Source organism: Oryzias latipes, chromosome 1, assembly GCF_002234675.1.
Source record: "Oryzias latipes chromosome 1, ASM223467v1".
In the NCBI taxonomy this organism is placed as follows: Eukaryota; Metazoa; Chordata; class Actinopteri; order Beloniformes; family Adrianichthyidae; genus Oryzias; species Oryzias latipes.
Genome location: NC_019859.2, coordinates 23,343,570 through 23,364,772, shown reverse-complemented (window position 1 = coordinate 23,364,772; position 21,203 = coordinate 23,343,570). Strand labels below are relative to the sequence as shown.

The 21,203-nt window shown below is 38.2% G+C and overlaps 1 protein-coding gene across 3 annotated transcripts in view; it reads right to left on the bottom strand.

Annotated features, from left to right (window-relative positions):
* The window catches only part of gtf3c1 (general transcription factor IIIC subunit 1), a 45,845-nt gene extending 25,163 nt beyond the window's left edge, over positions 1 to 20,682 (bottom strand). Inside the window, exons 1-31 of one of the 3 annotated variants that reach the window (XM_004066086.4) lie at positions 20,225 to 20,682; positions 19,611 to 19,820; positions 18,917 to 19,093; positions 18,669 to 18,812; positions 17,710 to 17,806; positions 17,514 to 17,637; positions 17,041 to 17,211; positions 16,064 to 16,179; positions 15,739 to 15,791; positions 15,352 to 15,632; positions 15,200 to 15,268; positions 13,705 to 13,796; positions 13,479 to 13,567; positions 13,230 to 13,383; positions 12,807 to 12,910; positions 10,576 to 10,703; positions 9,598 to 9,900; positions 9,329 to 9,474; positions 8,561 to 8,658; positions 7,637 to 7,733; positions 6,780 to 6,963; positions 6,586 to 6,691; positions 5,094 to 5,226; positions 4,926 to 5,010; positions 4,729 to 4,790; positions 3,249 to 3,357; positions 3,023 to 3,165; positions 2,576 to 2,718; positions 2,412 to 2,496; positions 2,220 to 2,332; positions 2,091 to 2,150 (exon numbers count right to left, since the gene is read on the bottom strand). In XM_004066086.4, coding sequence (XP_004066134.2) covers positions 2,091 to 2,150; positions 2,220 to 2,332; positions 2,412 to 2,496; positions 2,576 to 2,718; positions 3,023 to 3,165; positions 3,249 to 3,357; positions 4,729 to 4,790; positions 4,926 to 5,010; positions 5,094 to 5,226; positions 6,586 to 6,691; positions 6,780 to 6,963; positions 7,637 to 7,733; positions 8,561 to 8,658; positions 9,329 to 9,474; positions 9,598 to 9,900; positions 10,576 to 10,703; positions 12,807 to 12,910; positions 13,230 to 13,383; positions 13,479 to 13,567; positions 13,705 to 13,796; positions 15,200 to 15,268; positions 15,352 to 15,632; positions 15,739 to 15,791; positions 16,064 to 16,179; positions 17,041 to 17,211; positions 17,514 to 17,637; positions 17,710 to 17,806; positions 18,669 to 18,812; positions 18,917 to 19,093; positions 19,611 to 19,820; positions 20,225 to 20,457 — 4,109 coding nt within the window. In that variant the 5' untranslated portion in view covers positions 20,458 to 20,682. The remainder of the gene's footprint in view (positions 1 to 2,090; positions 2,151 to 2,219; positions 2,333 to 2,411; positions 2,497 to 2,575; positions 2,719 to 3,022; positions 3,166 to 3,248; positions 3,358 to 4,728; positions 4,791 to 4,925; positions 5,011 to 5,093; positions 5,227 to 6,585; positions 6,692 to 6,779; positions 6,964 to 7,636; positions 7,734 to 8,560; positions 8,659 to 9,328; positions 9,475 to 9,597; positions 9,901 to 10,575; positions 10,704 to 12,806; positions 12,911 to 13,229; positions 13,384 to 13,478; positions 13,568 to 13,704; positions 13,797 to 15,199; positions 15,269 to 15,351; positions 15,633 to 15,738; positions 15,792 to 16,063; positions 16,180 to 17,040; positions 17,212 to 17,513; positions 17,638 to 17,709; positions 17,807 to 18,668; positions 18,813 to 18,916; positions 19,094 to 19,610; positions 19,821 to 20,224) is intronic. The other 2 variants (XM_011477938.3, XM_023958627.1) reach the window with 2 other exon arrangements.
* Between the last annotated feature and the right edge of the window lie 521 nt (positions 20,683 to 21,203).

Here is a 21,203-nt window from a genome sequence, read left to right as displayed (position 1 = left end):
CACTAGTGTCCTTTTGGCAGGTAAGAGCGCCCTCTAGAGGACAATACACATGAGAGGAAAGTTTGGACAGAACAGCCTTTTGAGACCGTCTTTCAGGAACAACATTCTGAGGCAAAGGCAGCTGTGAAAGTTACTTTGGGGGAATTTGAGTATTTTTTTAAAAATAGATGGTTCAACTGTCTTAATCTGTTGCCTCAATCTAATCTCCATCTATCTATTGACAACAGCTTTTTTACATTTTAAATTTATTGTGTTTTTTATTCTGTCGGGCAGCCTGCCTTTCTCAACAGTGTCCTGCCGAAAACCAGATCGACTGACGGTTCGGCAGGGATTTGAACCCCCAATCAACCCATTGTCAAACATTTCTTAAAGAGAAGAAATCATTTTGTATCTCAGTGACAAAAACTACAGGATAAACAGCCAAATGAAGAATTTCAATTATCAGGTCATGTCAATATAGGAATTGTTTTTCTAAGAAAGTGGACTTTAAAGGGTTTTATAAATAAGTTGTCAGCCCATTCAAGCACAGACTGGGATATTTACCGTAAATTCCGGACTACAAAGCGCACCCGATTACAAGCCGCACCCACCCATATTCACGTGTTTGACTGCTTATATACATATACAAGCCGCGTCAGAGTACAAGCCGCACATGTGATAGCCGATATTGTCATCCTGGCAGATCACGCCCAGCATCCCAGAGTGAATGCAATACATTAGCACATTGTGGGTGGTGCCAATTATGCCTCTGGGTCACGTATTTGAGTGTATCGACATCTGTCAAACAGCATGGACCTCTATTCTGTTCACAAGTCCCTCAGTTATGGTGTTTTTATTTCATTTTTTTTTTTACTTATTGACAATCTAGGTATCTAACATAAAATTACAAACAGTAACCATATAATCAACATTACATCCCTCAGTTATAATGAGGAAATTTACATCCGCGATTCCACATCTCCCATGAGTCTTAGGGGCTAAAGGCGGGGCCAACGCCCGGCTCGCCATTCTGTTGTACGTGTTTAAGAATGAGCAAGTAGCAGCAGTGCATGGAGGGGTGAACGGGAAAAGCTCTCCTTCCGCTTGTGTCGCAGCAGCGTTATGGGAGTAACAGGACTGGTTAGAAAACACAACGGTAAAATAAAGCAGCGGCGACTGAAAAGCGCGCGCCTCAGCGCGATACGCGCGCCTCAGTGCGGCGCGTGCGTCAGAATTCAGAAGCCTCTGCACTCCGCCGACGCCTCTGCGCTCCGCTCCCGCCCCGCGCGCTCCTTGTCTCCCCTTCCTATCTACTCCGACACCTCTGGCCAGGGCGGCTTCAAGGAGGAGCACTTCGTCCCCGTTGCGCCGGTGGATGGAGCAAATCGTTTCTGTGCAAAGCAATCGGACTGAATACTGTACGTTTTGTGTATGAGGGGCGGGTGCGTTGTTACGTGTGGGAGCCATCAGACTGCCATCGGCCCCGCAGCTCAATCAGCAGGAGAAGATGTCTCCAGATTACACGCAGGCTGTGAGTTTTTCAAAGCAAAATTCCGCTTTTACGGTTTCCTTAGAAACCGTAAACTGAGTGTAAATTCACTCCATGCGCTGTTCTCTCCGTCACGCAGCAAACCGGCTTTTCCAAACCCGTTGGTGACGGTGGACTTTTTTACGCTGCTTTTAACGATTGCTTTTAACTTGAAAGCTTCATCATAATGTAGCGGCGATCACGTGCACGTTGGGTGTAATGGCCCCAAAGGATTCTGGGATGCGGCCGGGCATGCGTGTTTCGTTTTGTTGAACCATGACTGAAGTGTCTAAGACCTGAAGTCAACTCCATGCTGTTTGGCTGCTAAGAGGTGTGTTGAATAAAAATGCCTTGAGCTTGGTGTTAGATAGAGAATTCAAACTATTCACTGAGTTCGAAAATACGTACATGGCGGCCGCTAATTAAATCCATAAATTAGCCGCGTCACTTAAAAAGCCGCAGGGCTGTAAGCGCAGGAAAAAAGTAGCGGCTTGTAGTCCGGAAATTACGGTAGATTAGAGGTTTGTGCCACACCTCTGTAAACTGAACTTTTCCTCAACTAGTCAGAACCAAAAAAGCTTACCAGGTGAGGGTGTCTTGGAGCGGCATGCGTGTTCCACTGTCTATTGCAGAGACCTTAAACCTGGAAAACAGAGTTGCATTTAGCATAGATCCTTGTTTCCAATCTCTGGATCTCGTCATCTTTTCATACCGAGAGAAAAGTTCCTGCTTGGAGTCGGGAATGGTAACACCGTCAGTGTTCATGACAGAGCTGAACTTCTCCCTGAGGAGCTTGACGTATTCTGAAAACACTTTGGCACAATCCTGGAAGCACAAAAAAGAGGAATTTATTTATTTCTCAAGTCAGAAGCAGAAGGGAGGAACTGCATCAGCGTCCACACACCTCTGCTTTGTTGGGGTCGGCAGGTTTCTTCTCTTCCAAGTGTTTCATCAAAGTTTTATCCTGCTGAACCTCAGCCAGACAGATCCTGCAACCAACACCTTCATGAGTCAATTGTGCAGACGAAAACCAGTCAAGACGTTCAGGCTTTCCTCATCTGCTCCCACCTGTAGTTTAGAAGCGTCTGAGGATTTTTCAGAATGTATTTTGAGCGACGGCCAACAGCGATGGAGGTTTTGTCCTCTGAGATCTTAAACGCTGCGTGCAGCATGTCTCTCACCACACAGTAGGGCACAAACGGCCTTTTCAACTGCAAGACGGAAAAAAGGATTTTGGCGGTTTAAAAAGAAAAACTAATGGAAAACATTAGCAAAAATACAGTGAAGAAATTATGTGAATTTACATTAAGAAGTGGTACAAAACAACACCTTTTGATGGTCAGCATTAACAACGTCACAACTAGACAATGCAGTAAAAAGGGAAAACCTTTTGGATGCATTTTTCGATCCAACAGTCCAAAATGCAGGAAATGTCGGGAATTTTTACAAATAGAATTGGCCTTTTCTGTCTCTTCCTTCACATTTTGTTTTTGTGCGAGTTATTGGTGTTTGTACCTTGTTGTTCAGAAGGCGGGAGGCCACGGAGCAGAGCATAATCAGTGCATCCTCCTTAGCAGACCAGTACACTCTTTGTTTGGTCATCATCTTCAAAGCCTTGTGGTCGGTTTCATCGTGAGCATTGGAGCGTTTCTTGGCCTCTAGAACATAAATCGCTCAAACGTCAGATTTTCAGACTTTATCAGACAAGTACAATCTGTCTAAAGAACTAGTTAAAGCTTACGTTTTCTCTTCTTAGGCGCCACTTTGACAACTTCCTTTTTTAACCTCTTCCTTTTCTGTCCTTTTCCTCCGATCACCTTCTGGTTTCTGGAAGCTGGTTCAACCCCCACCTGAGAGTAAAACCCAACAGGATATATTGTATACATGGAATTGACCACTCTGGGAAACCAAAGAAGACTGACTAAAAAACATAACTGTCTTCTGAGCACAGATACCAGTTTATTCAGACATAGTTAAACATTTCCAACTCTAATGCTGCAAAAGCTTGAAAGTCTCTTCATCTATCTAATCTATCTATATCCCCAGGCTGTGTCCCACCAAGGTGGGGTAGCCTAGACAGGGCACACATTCTTACCTCCCTCCTTCTCTTCCCCAAACCCTCCTCCTTCAGTGTGTGTGTGTGACTGGTCTAAGCCACACCACACTGCACCAGGGTCAGCTGCACAGTCCACTGTGCTCCTCATACTTGTAGTATAAGTGTATTAAGTTGGTAGATATACAAAAATTATTTTTTGAGATTTTATTTTTTTAAATCGTGAATATTAAGTGTTGTGGCCATCAATTCTGAAGTAAAAATCGATGAAAATGATAGAATTCGTTTTTTCCTAAAGGTGTGGCAAAAGCAAAACTATTATCAGTGCTGAGAATCTGGTTTAAAAAACTGATGAAATAAAAGTGAGCCTTCAATGGCTGTGCATCTTTCCCTGTAACATCATTCATGGCTAACAAATTAATACATAAAAAATACGATACAGTCACATCGTTTTACCTAGATAGATACAATCTAGATATGTATTATTCATTAGGCATTTTGAGTCTTTTAGACAGTTTTGTTCTTTGTGGCTAGAAAGGTGTGTCACACTAGTTCATTATTATTGTATTGTAAAAACAAAGGTTTGTTTAGTGAGCAAAACACACATCCCTGACTGTGGTTCACCATCTGCCAATAGTAATCGATCCAACTTGTTGGAAGCTAGCTTGTGATTTGACGTTGAAGAGCACAACAGCAAGAGAAACAGAAACGTTTGGCCAGAAACCGATGACTTACTTCCAAATGGATTTTATTCCATTTTTACCCGCATAATCTTGCTTGTATCTGTGGGTTTGAACTGGCACTGCCGTCACTGTGAGTGCTACATCCATTTTTGATACATATGTGTATCCTTTACATTCCCAGAGTCTTCACATTTAGACAAATTACAGGAGAAACACATATTGTTGAAAACAAAAAGCTTTTAGTGTTTCTTCACCTCGTTACAGTTAATTCTTAATGATTCTCTTTCAAGTGTCTTTGTGTTTTATTGCACTTGAGGCATATTAAGCACTTTGTGTTGTCAATATAAATATGTTGACCAATTTTGACATGTCTTCAAATCTTTAATAAGTCCTAACATTTGAAAGATTGCTGGACAGTTGTTTCTGTTGCATAAAGCAGCAACGAATCAGGAACAATGACAAAAGTAAGTAATAAGAAGTCTTACTTTGAAGTTTTCTGTTGCCAGTGACCGCTTCATGGTCAAACACTGAGGTGAAACTGTTCCTTCTGGTAAAACAGAGACTTGTGGTAAGAATCAAGCTACAAATCTTATAGAGTGATAAAACTACGTCAGCTAGATCGTTATTGTCAGGATCAAATATTAAAACAAAATAAAGTTCTATTTTGCTCTATGTGACTTACCAGCTTGTAGAGCAGCTCTGAGAGGTTTACTCACAAGGTTCTTCAGCCTCATCTTGATCTGTGGGTCCTCTGCACCACAAAGCCTCTGTACACAAGGTTCAGTCCACAGCCTCATCAGTCGAGAACTTTCCACACGTCAGCGTGTGAATGAGCAGTTTGAATCAGTACCTTTTTAAGTTCAAGCAGATGATTTGTCCAGTACCAGTTTCGCTTCAAATGACTGAAGAATTCAGAGTCCAGGCCTCCAGCTCCTCTGCCATCGCCTGGTATGGAACCATCGTCACACACTTCAAAACTGCCACTGGCAACACAGACGGCAAGAAAACAGTGACTTCATAAAACCCAAACTCATTTCAGGAACACGGAGGAGTAAAGTCAAACTTAAAGCAGATGAAATTTGTGGCTTTGTCAGTTGAACTCTGGAGGAAAAAAAAAAAAAAAAGCAAAAATCACAACAGTGTTGCAGCCATCAGGAAAGCCCAAATTCAGAGGAAACCACGCGATACATTTAAACCTCATTGTTATTTGATAAATAATCCACACTTGGACAGATAAAGTATTTATAACTTTAAATGGATGTTGAGAAGCAGTTTGCGGCAACTATATAAAAAAAAAATTAAAAAGGTAAATAATAACAGGGGTGCAGGTATTAGTTTTCTTTTTCCTGTCTATTTCGAGCAATTAAACTTTCTTTGATGATCATTACACTTAAAGGATCCAATGTTCCACGTGTGTGTGTGTGTGTGTACTGCATGTATAAATGCAAATAAGTCTACATATTAGGGCTGCACGATCTGAGGAAAACTCGCGACATATGACATTAGTGATCAATATTGCGATGATGATGTAACTTGCAATAAATTAACAAATGGCAAAAACAACAAAAAACCATTTCCATTTAAGTTTAATTTAAATAGGAGTCAAAATACCTTAAATTATTCTCCAAATGACCGTCGTCTAATTAGGAGGGCAACATCTAACATTAAAGCTCCATCCGATTGGTCAAATGCATAAAGGGATTTATTCAATTCATTAAATAGTTAAAGTTGCCATAAGATAAGAGTCATCTTACTTTCCGAGAAGTAAAATGAGAAGCTAAAATAACTAATATTTTATAAGAAAATCGTTCTTTAGTGTGCCAAAAAAAAATATTATTATTTAAATGGATATAGCTCACACTGAAAGGTTTGAGAAAAGCAGGATATAGGCTCTTTAACTATATTTATGCTGTTTTTAGCCCAAATCAAAAAACCTGTAGTGTTTCTAGGACAGTTTCTAGAGAGTGACAGTAGTTGATCATAATTCTCCTCTGAGTTGTTGGCGTAAAGCGACCTCACCCCTTTTCCCCTCCTCGAGCTTGGAGAAGGATGCTTGTGTACCGCCCTATGTATTTTCTACACCACAAATAAGATTTTATGTTTATTTTTTCATAATACCTTTTTTCTTCTGACCCTGAATTACAACACTGAGGTGAAGAAACACTCATAAAGCAATTTTGAGCTTTTTTTTTGTCCTCCGTCATCAGAAAAATGACACAAGAACATGTTCAAATCAGCAAAAACATTTGAATCAGAGTGACTCTTTAAACTGAACCAATAAACTTTAATCAATAGTAGATAATTTGAAGGTGGAAGCATTTTTCTAGTAGAACTCCACCTACCGCAGCAGATGTGCAAATTTGAGAAACACCTTGCGGTCTTGAACAATGTGGGGCTCATGCAAAGCGGCTTCCTCTTTCGTTGGATTTCTTTTGTTACGAATGACACCTTAATAAAAAAGAGAAAGAAATGTAATGGGAAGTGTCAAACGCACAAGTGCACACACAGAGGCCTGTATGGTTGTTCAGGTTTTTACCTAAAGGCGTATCGAGGCAAATACACATCAGGTCAAACCAAAAGCTGCCCACATCGTCAGCGGTGCTGAAAGTGTAGCGGCGCCTCTCAAAGGGTTTGTCCGGCGGCTCTTTGACCAGCCAGTAGTGAGGTTCTGCGTGGGTGGTGTCAACAATGGTAGCATTGCGTTTCAGATACACAAACATCTAGAATAAAGAAAGGACATTTGGCAGGTCACACTTGATAAAAATAAAACTAGCTTAGACAAGATGAGGAAGAAAAGATAGGCTTACTAAAAATAACTCAAAATATTCCCTCATTTTTAATTTGAAAATACAAACTTTTCCTTCTATCATGTCAGTGTTTTTAAAAGTCTGTGGGAAAAATTCAACTTTACTATACACTTTTTTATTAAAAGTAACAAACATTTGATATTAATTTTTAACATTTCTGAATACAAATAAAATGATTTCCCAGCCATAATAATTAAAAACTAAGCAAAAACAACTGAAGTAATAGTCTGAAACAGCAAAGTTAAAACGATGGAGAAAATGGTCACATTTAACAAATTTACGTGTAATTTTGGAAAATAATTATTACAGAAGAAAAACATTTGAGGTATTTAATCCCACGCATGTTTAAAAAGAAACAAGATTTATTTTACAGACTTTTTATGTCTGTAATCTAAATGTTGTTTTTTTTACAATAAAACTTTTCTTTCAAAAAAAAAAGGCCTAATATGAGTTTTTCTAAAAAAAACTCGTTTCAATGTATTTAGATTTGGGTAACCCAGAGGAACAATACTGAAATGCTAAACATTTTTACGATTTTTACGTTTTATTTTTTAGAACGGCTCATTGGAATGTGGTGGATCAGTACCTGGTCTCGCTCCATAAACTTCTCTGCAATCCCAAACTGCAGCAGACCCATGTAAATCAATTTTTGCAGGTTCTCAGTTAACAAGGAGATATATCTCCTACAAAGAAGCAAATTCTCAGTTTCATCATTGTTATTAATATGGAGAGAGCTTATGAAATGACATTATTAAGCTTCAAAGTCATTAATAGGATTTGCTGGGAATCTCACATTAAATGTATACAAAACAAAATCATCTTTGATGGTGAAGGTGAGACAGGTTTTGAATTAGAAAACACAACATTTATATGTATGTGCCCATTAATTTTGCCGTACTTAGGTTATGGTCTTAAAAATGTTCACTTCAATCAATACAAACTTCTAAAAAATAAAATAAAATAAAAAAAAACACTGCTACCTTCTACCAGGCAGCCATTTGACAAGATAATGTTGCAATAATTATTAAACTAGGACACCAAGATCAAACCAGCTCATCATTCATTCATTTTTATTCCTTAAAAATATTAATTCAGTGGACTACACCTGCTGGTTTTATTCAAAAAGTTCGGAAGAATTTGTTGCTGGGTAGAATAAAATTATTGCTCAACAGAAGAGAGGGCAGATTTACCAAATGAAATAAAAAAAACAGCTAAGTTGTTTAACAAGTTAGGGAAGGAGTTAAAACTTTTTTTTACTATATTCCTATATTTTTAAAACTATAGGAATAAGGTGATTTATGTTTCCACACATGAAATAATGGGTCTTGTGTATGACAAGATAAAAATTAAAAAAAATGTACATAAATGTCTACAGTGTGTTATTCTGTTTAATATTATTTTCTTAATTCATATGTGTTTTTAACATTTGTTTTTTATATATTTAATATAGTTAAAAATGCTTTAGAATGCAGTATTTGTGTGTTATAGGGGATAATACGACGTATATTACCGCTTATAAAGAAGCTGTCTTTTCATTGTACCAGGCAGCCATCTGACAAGATGATGCTGCTTCACAGGATCGCTCAGATATTCTTCCAGTCCGTCCACCTGGAACAAAAGTAACAGGGCGCCACGCTCAGTGTTGTTTCAATAACAGGAAACGAAACTGAAAAGGTTGTCAGAGGTGTAATGAATGTTAGCCAGCTGAAGCTTGGTAGAAAAAAATGGATGCACAAACATCAAAGAAGAAATACACTTGAACAACTCTGGAACAAAAGTAAAATGTGCAACAAGAGGAACTTTACAAGTAAGACTGCAGCTGCAGTGAAGCTGCAGATGAAAAGATCTCACCTCTTTCCAGAGGGAAGCGCCTGAGATTTATTTCCCAAATGATCATTTGAAAAAGACAAATCTAAATGAGGCGCCTGTTTCCCTAACTATTTTTTACCTGAAGAAATGTTTGTCTTTGTAACCCTTGTGCTATCCTGGGCACTTTAACATTGGGAGTTGGGTCATCTAGACCCACTAGACAGTGCTCTGAACCTTTTTTCTTCAATGATTTGTGATCTTCACTGGTGTCCATGGATTCCATGAAATCTTACCACCTTTGTCATGGTAGGGAGGACACGTCAATGTAAGGGTGGGCTCATCTAAGATAGCACAAGGGTTAAATGAAGAAACTGCCATAACATGACTTAAACCCCCCCCCCAATACATTTACAATCTTATTAATATTTTCAGTTGAAAAAGAATTACATTCAGTAATTGCTGAGCTCACCTTGTAATTTATATTTATAATCTGAGTGAAGACTGAGAGTGGTATGCAGAGGAGCAGGTCACCAACCATCACCCAGCCTCTGCTAAAACCCTTTTGAAGACGGGCAGGAGGAACGAACCTTTTCCACGACTCTTCATCAACGTACACTATCAAACACAAGAAGCAGTCGGCAAATGCTTTGAGTGGTGTGTGGTGCCGGTTCATGGGTCGACACCAAAACAATTCTGCAAAAACTATGGCCATGCAGTGCAAGCACACAGTTCCCACACCTTTCATGTTGGACTCTGAGGGACCAGGGTTTGCTTGGTCGTTTGGTAGTTCTTCTTCATCACCTAAGGTCTTATCAAGGTCTGCTACACCGGAGGTTTCTCCCTGAGTGGGTTTGTTTTGGGGCTCTGGGTTTGATCCGTGGAGGCTGGATTTATTCAGCTCGGTTGCCTCTGCGGTGCATTCTGCATCAGGGGGGTCGTTCAGCAGTGGGTGCCCATAGATTACGTGCCAGATGAAGGTATGAAGAACCCGCAGCCGACACATCTTGGGTTGGTAGCCAAAGGTTTTACCCAATCCAGACACTAGAAAAACATGGTAAAGTGACAGATCACCAGACAGATATTTAAGACCTACTTTCATTCTCCAAATTCTAATTGTTTTTTAACATTTTAAATAGTTTTTCTAGATTACAAATTTAAAAAGTATATATATTTGACTCCAGGATGTGCACAGAGTCTTTAGGCCACCTAGAAAATTCCTGATTAGAAATTATTACAATGAGGAGGAACATTTGAACCATTTTTCATTTTAATCAAAACAGCTATTGTACCTTCAGCATACAAATGAGAATATTGAAAGCATTAAAAAATACCTCTCAAATGAAATAAACTAATATGGGAACTAATGAGATGGTGTCATTTCAGTCTAACTTAAAATATGTATTTATTAAACTGACCTAATCCAAATTGATGCAAATTCCCCAGTCATTTGAATTTTTTTCAAAAAACCAAATAACTGTAGCTTTGAAACAAAACTATGCTGAAGCGACGTTTTAGGCTGACACTTTTATTTTGACACTGCCTGAACGACTCAATCAAAGCACATCTGAGTTTGACCAAATCCAAGAAAATCAATTTCCCCTGACTCAAAATTTCCTGTAGTACAACTTCCTCTGGGTATAAAACTCTACAAACGTCAGGGTAAAAACTGTTGATACAAAAACTTTTTTATTTTATAGAATGAAGATATTTTCAAACCTTTTGTGGGCTTGAATGGCGTCTCTCCTTCATCACTCTTCCGGTTTTTGACACCCTTGTCCTTCTGTCCTTCGAATAAATCCTTGGACGTGGCTTGTTTTTTGCTGTTCTCTGAAGCTTCATGTTTACTGAAGAAGAACAGAGAAATGGAAAGTTAAACAATAGCACAAAAAAGTCACATTTGCAGTGTGTCCATGTACTTTATTCAAACATTTAGCCTGTTAACTAAGTCAAGCTAAGTCTGTGATGGCTATTTTTCTCTCTCGTTACATTTACCGTATTTTCCGGACTATAAGTCGCCCTTTTTTCATAGTTTGGCAAGGGGTGCGACTTATACTCTGCAGCGACTTATATTAGAAATAAATTGAAATAAATACATTGTTAACCCTCCTGTTATGTTCATTTGTGAGGAACAGAGATGATGTTCCTGGGTCAATTTGATGTATGAGGTATGTTAAGTGTTAAGAGTATGTTAAGTGACTCAGAGAATCAGCAAACCTTTTTTACAGTAAGATCTTGAAGGCTAACAACATAATATTCTATTTTCCAATGATTTCATAGATTCAGAAATGCAATAAAAATGACAACTGTTTCTACAAATACAGGATGAAAACAGAGTATTAGTTGGCCAATGATGCTTCATGAAAGGAATAAATAAATAAGTATGAGAAAGAATTACTGTGAAATTATGAGATAAACAGTCTGCTATGATTGTGTCATATGAGGTTGTGCAAGTTATTAGTTTTATTAGTTCTTGGTCTCAGATTTTGTCAAATAAATTTCCCGTCAAAATGCGACTTATAGTCCAGTGCGACTTATCTGTGTTTTTTATACTTTATAATGCATTTTTGGGCTGGTGCGACTTATACTCCAGAGCGACTTATAGTCCGGGAAAATACGGTAGATTGGATTTTTCCCTCCTTACTGTACTCATTGGGTTGATCTGGGTTCTGGATTTGATTTTCACTTGTGAAACCTTCACCATCAAAGCCTCTTGGCTATTTAACTAATAATACACAAACAAATTGAAGGGTTAAAGACCCATTCCAATAAAATATGTGTTTTGAACATGTCCTTGTGGGATTTTTATAATAATGAAGGACACATATACAAAAAATTAAGATCAAAATTGCATTTCTGGGTATTTTTGTTTCAAACTGCTGTGAATTGCTGAACCATTTCATTACGATCTACCCACTTGTAGATGACTAGATCCATGTACGTCTACATTTTTCTCGTCTAAGCTGGCATCTAGCCCTAAACTGTACGGCTGGATGGCTCAAACATTGCTCGCCATTTTTGTTGCACTGCTAACTTTAGGTTGAGGGTAGGGCTGCACGATATGAGGAAAACTCGCGATATGCAATATTGATGATTAATATAGCGATAACGATATAATTTGCGGTATATAAACAAACAGCAAAACAACCAAAAACATAATTTCCATTTCACTGCAACAGTTTAAAAATTATACTCCTAATGACCCTTGTCGACATAGGAGGCAAACATCAAACATAAAAGGGCTCATCTGATTGATCAACAACGTAAACGGGTCCTTCCGATTGGTTAAATGCATAAAGGGATTTATTTCATTTGTTCAATATTTCAAGCTGCCATGAGTTTGTTTTAGCACATTTAAGGTAACCATTTATTGCGATTTTTGACATCTTTGGCGGTATGCATATTGCACAGTTTGATTTTGCGATAACGATAAATTTTCGGTATATTGTGCAGGCCTAGTTGAGGGTGTGAGGGGCTGTAAGCTATTGAGAGAGCATGAAAAGAGAAAGCTCTCAACAGCAGGATGGGAAGGGGTCGGGCTTGATCCACACCAACAGTCCCACCCACAACTCAGAGTTAGGTTTCTAATGAACTACTGCCGTTCTTTTTTTTTTTTCCTCTAGTCTAGTCTAGTTTATTTTTCCACAATGTGTCACAAATAACAAATCACCTCACAATACGGACACCGAAACCCCCGAAGCAGATGGTTATTATCAAGGGTACAACATTTTAGCCAAGAATAAAAGAATAAAAATGAAGGGGGCTCTGCAGAAAGTATGTTCTAGAAAATGACACAGGTTCATTGATTTTGGCTAAAAACACAATTATAATTAAGAAAAAAAAAAACTTTGGTAAAACGTTTAAAATCGACCAAAACATGACTGGAGTGAGACTTTAAAAAAATCTAAATGTTCAAAGAGTTTACACGGCTGAATTTTGCTTGTCCTCACCGTACAACAGAGGAGGAGCTGGAGATTTTGAATCGGACCTGATCAATGAGTTGGCTTATCCTCTCGTCGTTGGACTGAATGGATGGATGGACAATAATGTCAACCTGAAAGTAAATAAGAGCATAAGGTTGTAACAATTAATCAATGAATTGATTTTTATTCCTCGGATCGAACTGTCTGAGGAAGAATTGAATCGACTAATACCTTTAAAAAATCATTTCAAAATGTGATCGATAATCAAATTGATCTTAGAAGATACCATTTGGATTGAGACGTGGAAGGTTTATTTTACTATAACATAAAAACGACCAAGAGTATCACAACGGAAAACATCAGACTTTTTCAGGTATGATTCACAAAAACAGTTTCAACATAGAAGTCCCACCTTTCCTTTTACTTTAATTGAAATATGAAGGACATTACCTTCTTGGTGATGCCGTCCTGTATAACGGTGGTAGTGTAAATCTTTAGCAAGCCCTTTCTTGACATACTCTGTACGAGGCGTAAAATGGTCTTTTTGCAACACTTTGAACTGATCCCATCCTTCTTTTCTTCATCACTGATCATCTTCTGGAGTCTACAAACAAATAAAGGTGATTTCATGTTTTCTCTCAGGTCTTAAAGGAGCTGTATAATGTCTTAACAGATATAACATAAAAAAAAAACACTGACTGGATAAAACCCTCTATAACTTTAAAGTTCTGGACAGCCTCCACAATCAAGTTTTTCCTTCTCAATCCCCGGTACGTCTCGTGTGTCTTCTAATGAAGAAATAGCGACAGTAAGACATAAACCAAAAAATAAATAAATAAACAAACAAACAGACCACCTCTGTTTACTTTATGACTGACCCCATAGTGGGAATCAATATCAACAAAACAGCAGTGTTTTTGCTCACAGCTTTAGCTTCAGCTTTAGTCTGCGCCTCACAAGAACCAGCGTCGCTGTGAGTAATGAACTCCTGCTCCTTTATAACTGCAGATGGCCCTTCTAGAAGAAAAAAAAATGCAATTATACAAGAAATCAACCTAAAATTGGATATGAAACTGCAGGAATGGTGACATCAGAGGAAAGGGTAGACGACTATCCAGAAAGATTTTTGTAACTAATTTGTAACTAATTTGTGTGCTTTTATTTTGAAACTAAAATCTTGGTGGATGCATTTTATTCCAGCAGAGCCTGAGTTTATTTAGAAGTTAGACAAAGAATATGCGCGAGCAGCTTTTCACGTTTCTTGAGGTCAGTGTATTTGAGTACACCTGGCATTAATGCAGGAGATGCACAACAACAAATCTTCCAAATATAATATAAATGTTTTATACCATGGTCTGGGTGAATTCTCGATTCTGATTGGCTGCTGGGTGTGCATTAAAAAGTGATTACCACTGTGATAATGCACACCTAGAAAAGTAGTTCCGGTCACATAGCTTAAATGTTCTATAATCACTGAGCTGGCTTCTTTAAAACAAACTTTTGCTTCATCATCTGGACAAAAACAAGCGGTAAGACGTGAACCATCTCTCTGAACTGATGCTTTATTGAACACATCCTGACACGATCAGCGTATTTATTGATTTCCATTGCCGCTGCACTCAAGGTCTGCACTAGCTGAGGGGCAGACCTTGAGTGCACAGTAACGTGACAAAGCGCCACACCACCTAATTAAAACTCCGTTTTCTGTGAAAAGGGTGGCTTCCGCACTTCACGGAAGCAAGCTAGGGGGGGCAGTTCAGCCTTCCAGGATGTGTGTTACTTCTGATAATGCACACTTTGTCGGCTATTAACCCTTACATAAATTATGGAGCCAACTCAGGGTCATAAAGATTTGAGACCCGAATAAAATAAATTGAAAAATTCAAGCTGAAATATTGGTGCTAATCAAAAAATTAAAGTTTCTGAAACTTGCTGCAATTTTAACACAAATCAATTATTTTTTGATTTTATATTAGAATTTTTACAATTATTTTCGGTTTTTAAGATTCAAATTTCAACATTTTTGTTTCAAAACTTTTTTTCAGTTTTAAATATTATTTCAATTTCAACTGTATTTTTGGATTAGAATCTGAAAGTTTTAGGTTTGAACTTTTGGCCCGATAAAAGTAAAGAACCAAATAATGATAAATCATGTAATAAAATGGTTACGGTAGAAACGGGGGTGAGATTATATGAGTTTGCTTCCTTCTGCCCCCCTTCAAGCAATATTTTTTTTTATGTTTAATTATCTTAAGTTTGATACGTCATTGTATGAATGTATATCTGATGATTGTAATGTTTTGTGTACTATTCTTATTTGATTGCTTGAAATAAACCATTGGAAAAAAAAAATCATCCCGATCAAATGTGAGACAAACGATGGTGACGGGTTTCAAGAAGTGTCAAAACTGTAAAATCACCAGGTTTAGAAGGGGTCACAGGGTCAAGTGTGACACTGGTCATGGATCCATTGATAGAAGGTATGGCACCTAAGAAGAAACAGGAATCCACAAAGATCCTAAAACTGGACCACCACTTTTTGTGGACGTATGCAAATATTGGCCATACTCACCGTCATCTGGTGCAGGTTGCATGATGGGAGGCTCAGGCTGCATCTGCTCTGTCATATCTTCCTCTTTTGACTCTCCAGATGCTTCTCCGCTATTTTGGTCTACTCTCGCAGTCTCAGCATCACCTCTTCCACCCTGACCTTCCTGCTCTTTGTTTTGGCCTTTTTTCTTACTTTTCTTGGCTGGGGGGGCATCGTGGCTTTTATTTGCTGCAGAGTAGAGCAGCTTATTTCGTTCACGTTCTTGAGCAAACAACAGGAGTTGGTCGCTGACACCCACGCACCTGCCAGAAAAAAAAAAGAAAGGCTCAGTCCCAATATTCAATTCCACAGAAACTGGTATCATGAGCAGCTGAAGGAATGAGACTGCAATGATTTTGAGATACCAACTTGTGGCTTAGATATTTTGTGGTCCTTTGTCGACCTTCATCCACCATAAACCCCTAAAAATAACAAGCAAAATTACATTAAAAACACAACACATAAAAAAAAAATTGGAGCTTTTTTTGGTCTATATAGGTGAGTTCCTTTTCAGATTTGATTATAGACTATATTTTATTTTGGGAGAGAACGATTTACATGTAAAAGTATTAATCCTTCTTACTTCCAGTTAAGCTCCACTTTCCACCTTAAAATTCTAATGAGCCTTAATGATGAAGACAGGCATTTTCAGGATTTTTGTTAAAGAAAGAAAAATGGAAAATGAAAGGCTTACCTTGATCAACCCATCCCTTTCCAGCTTTCGAATGATCATTCGAGACTCCAGATTTCCAATGTTCATTTTTGATGTGATGTCCCTCTGTGGGATCCCCTTTGTACCGCAGGACAAAACTGGATCAAGAAAAATGAATATTGGCAATTTTTAACAGAAATTGTTGACACTTAACAAAAACTGGTTAAAAAAATACTGAATATAGATAAATGTTAATGGGTGAAAGGGGTATTTTCTTAAAAAAAAAAAAGATCGTTTCATTTGTATTTGGCTTAGTTTCTATCTTTCCAACACACACTCAGTGAAGATCCTTAATAAAGCTTTAATGATGCTGTCCCGGTTTGTTTATTCCGATTTAAACAAGCAGTTTAAACTGTGATCATAAACTGAGGCTGTTAGACTTTGAACTAAAACGTTCTTTTAATAATGTATAAACTTTTTTTCACTATGAGAAAAAAAAGCATTTATTTTATTTTACATTTTCTTTTAGAAAAGCTAATTTTTAAACTGTAAAGAACCTGTCAGTACTTTATAACATCCATCCATCCATCTATCTATCTTCTACACCCGCTGAATGCTTTTTGGGGTCACAGGGTTGCTGGAGCCAACCAAGCTTCTATGGGGGGGGGGTTACAGCCTGGACAAGTTCCCAGTCTGTTGCAGGGCCACACACTCACATTCACACGTAGGGACAATTTAGAGACACCAATCAATCTATTCAGCATCTGTTTGGACTGTGGGAGAAAGCTGAAGTGCACAGAGAGAAGCCACACAAGCACGAGGAGAACATGTAAACTCCACAAAGAAAGGGTCAAACACAGGTCTGAACCAATCCCTACACCACTGTGCAGGCCATGCCGTCGGTGTGTATGTGCAGCAAATATTTAGAGCTTTAGTTTAAAAAAAAAATCGACAGCTTTTTTTATCAGCTTAAGACTTAGAATGATCTCTGAAGGACAGAAAGAAGGGATCAAACGCACCGAGGTGGTAGGCCTGCGATATGATGTCTCTCTCCAACACTCGACCTTCAGTGGAAAGCTTGCTTCCTCCAGGCATGTTGTCTTCATCATCGTCATCGTCAATGACATCTGGGATATCTTTCTTCGAGTAGGGCTTCACCAATTTCAAGCATCGCACTAGAACTTTATTTCCTAAAAGGACAAACTCAAACTCACTTCATACGTTCACACTTATCATTGACACCTTTCAATCAGGTCAATGTTTTATGTTATGATAAAACTGCTCTCATTAAACTGATCAGAGCTGGAATTTTCATTAATCAAAATTAAAAACTAACATTAGCATAGTCATAAAATTACAAGAAATTGCTTTGATACTAAACGGATTCATAGATTGGATTCATTGCTGTTAACACCTGTAGAGGTTTGCTTTTACTTTACATTTGCCATCGTATTATGCTGCTTTTTGGTTGGTCTTCACACGTTTCAGTTACCATTCTTGTTGATGCAGGGCCCAGCCTCGGGATCCAAATCTTCCAAAGGGTAGCGGATAAATTCTGTCATGCCTGCAGCTCTTAGGTTTTTAATCAAGGTTCTCAAAACAGTTTCGCTCAGATTCTGTCAGAAAATGCAACAGATTAATCACAGGGAATCCACATTTAACAAAAGATAGATTTGAACGTGACTTACAAGATGCTGCTTAAAGGCATCGACGGTGGTGAACTGACCAGGGAACTGCTGGAGAAAGTCGGACACATACTCCATCATCTTATCATATTTCGTCCGTCTGGGAAAGAAGGAAGAAAGAACAAAAGATGAGCGCGCTCAGAGTGTAACTCTTAATTCACTTATCCATGTAGATGGGACAGTTATGGAGACACGCAAGAGTAAATTACAGTTTGAATTTTAAATGTTATTTCTCATGATCCCAATAAAGCTGTGCAGACACTTACATTAATATGCATTTAATTACAAATCCATTACAAATGGCATTGTCCAGTCTGCTCACACTCAGAAAAAGTTGACTTTTAGTGAAGTAACCATTGACAATATATGAGAACTGTACTGAGTGACCCCTTCCTCATCACGTTTCAAATAGGAAGTACCCACTGGCTCCAAAAAGCCAAAATCTCATCGCCTACTATTGAGAAATACACGTTCTTGTTGATCCTATTTTTCAGGTTATAAACGGCCTTCCAACAGACAGTGGTTGTCATGACTCGGACCAATCACTGCTTTCTGACGTTGTCTGGCTCCAACATGGCGCATTCCATTTTGCAAAAAAAATGGCAACTGAACTGACTTCCTTTGGTTGGAGCCAGAAGCAAGTCATTTTCCATGGATGACGTCACACTCACTCAGTCCAGTTCTCATATACAGTCACTGGAAATAACATTAAAAACATTCCAGTTTTGCTGACATTAAAAGAGATTGTTATTTCATTCTGAGTTTTTTGTGTAAAAAAAGAGCGGACAGGAAAATGTATAATTTATGTGTAGCAACATTGTATAGTTTCTGCATAGATTAGGACATGTACACCCAATACCATTTGATGGGCTTTGTCTGATGTAATATTGGTTTTTACTCATCTGAACCACAACAACATTGGAATGCATTACTAATGTATGTGCAGACAAAAGTATATTCACCTATTCAGGTGAAAGCGTTTGAGCAGGAGAAGAAGGGTGTGTTGCTGCTGGCCTGACTTCAGACGTAGGCTAAAAGGCTGCAGAGTGATCAGGTCATGTTTGACAAGAGGCTTCCTCAAGTAGTGCAGTTTTCGAGCATCTGACCTGTGAAAACAGCTCTTCTTGTTGCATTGCGACTCTCTTAACATACAGCGTGAAGAAATCGGGAACACAGCACTTGTTCGAAATGAAAGCAACGTTTCCCTTACGAGAAAAGGCCATTGTGCAGATTGCTTTGCAGTTCCCCTTGCCAGCGAGCTCGGCCCACTCGTTCCAGCACGCAGTAGGAATCATTGGACATCTTTAGATCAGGATCGTTTTCTGCACCGATGAGAGCTCGAAACCTCACAGCTTGAGATGCCACGATCACCAATTTCCTTCCATATCTGATTGCAAGCAGGTTTGAAAAGACAACAAAGGAACAGAAAAGGCAGGACATATAATTGCTAACTGAAAGAAGGTTATGTTGGGGTATATCTTGTTGAGAAATGGTGATACTGCTTTCCATTATCAAATAACATATTGGAAATGGAATTAAACAAAAAAAACACAACTCAAAAAGGTTAGAATGTTGCTCAACAGCCCAAAGAACATCTTATATGTACAAGTAAAGACTTTAGCTGTTTTTAAAACTTTAATTGTTGTTTTCCTTTACTATTGTTCATCCTGCAATGCTCTCAAAGATGATGCTCTGAAATATTCAAATACTCCATAACGTGCTTTTCCCCACCAAAACATTTTAGACTCACAAAAATAATTGAATTAATCTCACAGGGAGAAATTTAAAATTTGTGATCAAAACAGTGACAAATAGCAATAAGCAAAAGTTGAAACACAATCATGGCACCCCAAAACAGCATAAAATTAATACTAAATAGGATCAAGTAAACAGTTTGTACAAACTTTTTTGAAGCCTCCTCCAAGCTGACAAGAGGAGTAAGAGACACGGAGCGGATTTGTTTTGTAATATCTTTCCTCTCTTTGAAGAAATTGCATGAACCCTGGATCCCATCCTTGTTTTCAGGTATGACATGAAGAGAATAGATGTCTTTGTAGTCATCAGCACTACTCAGTTGAGTTTCAAGACTAATGTCTGAGTCATTTTCCCCAAACCTGCAAACACAGAGCAGACAATGACTCAGGAGGATTTCAACGTTTATTTGTGGTAGGGGGAGAGAGAAACATTTCAAATCAGTCAGAGTAAAATAAGGCTTTGTTTTCAAATACGGCTCAACAAGATAAGTACAAACAGTAAAGCAAAAGTCCTGGTTGAAACTTAAAAAAAACAAGAGAAATGACTTTAACTGCCTAGAAAACAGCATTACTAAAAACTCCACCTGTACTAAAGTAAAGTGATGGTAACGCAACGCACATGTGCAAATTTATAGAGGCAAAATTTACATATATAGAATGTTGTCGTTTATGTATGCATGCATGTTGTCCACATAATATGTACACTTGTTTAAAAAAATTCTGAGCAACTTACAACAGGCAGGCAAGAAAACAAACAAAGCTACCTGTTAAACAGCTGCACGTCTGGTCTTTCCTGCGGAAGTTCATAGAACCTCAAGTCTCTGTTGTTCACAAGGGACTTCCAGATAAACTCCTTGGTCAACTCGTCGAGTTTCAGGGGGAACTTGGGCTGTACGGTCCCCAATCGTATCCAAAGAGTGGGAATAGTTATCCCATCCAGCCCCTCCAAAGCAACCTCGTCCACAACGGTGCTCAGTGGATCCATGGCAATTAGCATGCAGCTAACATGGCTAACGTTCCCGGCTAGCTAGCGTGCTAGTTAAGTCATCAGCCTGAGATCATAATAGTCACGGAATGATCGTAAACTAACGAGAAACCATCGCGGACCTTTCTGTTAAAAAACGTTTCACAAAAAAATATACCAGATACTGAAAGGAGCTGTTCTGCTGCTGCAAAATCGTCCGTGGTGTACATAAATGCGTCAGAGTTCACCTTTGACCTTACGTTGTACGTAAAAAAAAAAATATTAAAAACACGCTCATACCACCGTAATTGACTGAAAACGACTCACAGATGAAAATAAAGTCGTAAATTTATTAGGGAACAAGTCGAAATTTTTCAAGGATAAGGTTGTAAAATTGTGAGAAAAAAGTCGTACAATTATTGTTTCACTATTGTAACAATAGTGAGAAAATATCAACAATTTAAAAGATTAAAGCCGTAATTTTATGCTTCCACACGTCGGAAAAAGCCAACTTTTTTTCGAAGAATAAAACGTTACATTTAGCTTTTTAAATGTTTTAACAAATACCTGTTTAGTTTATGTAGCAGATAATTCAAAGATATCGGATGGACATTTATGCTGCTCAAGAGAACGTCAGCTTTTTTTACCTTATTGTAATGCAATTACCGGTACAACCTTATTTTCAAATAAGACGTTTCGATGTTAAAATATTACTATTTTAGATTACAAAAATTTAAAAATTTTTGCCAATTACTTTAAAGCTCATTTCATGTTTTTTT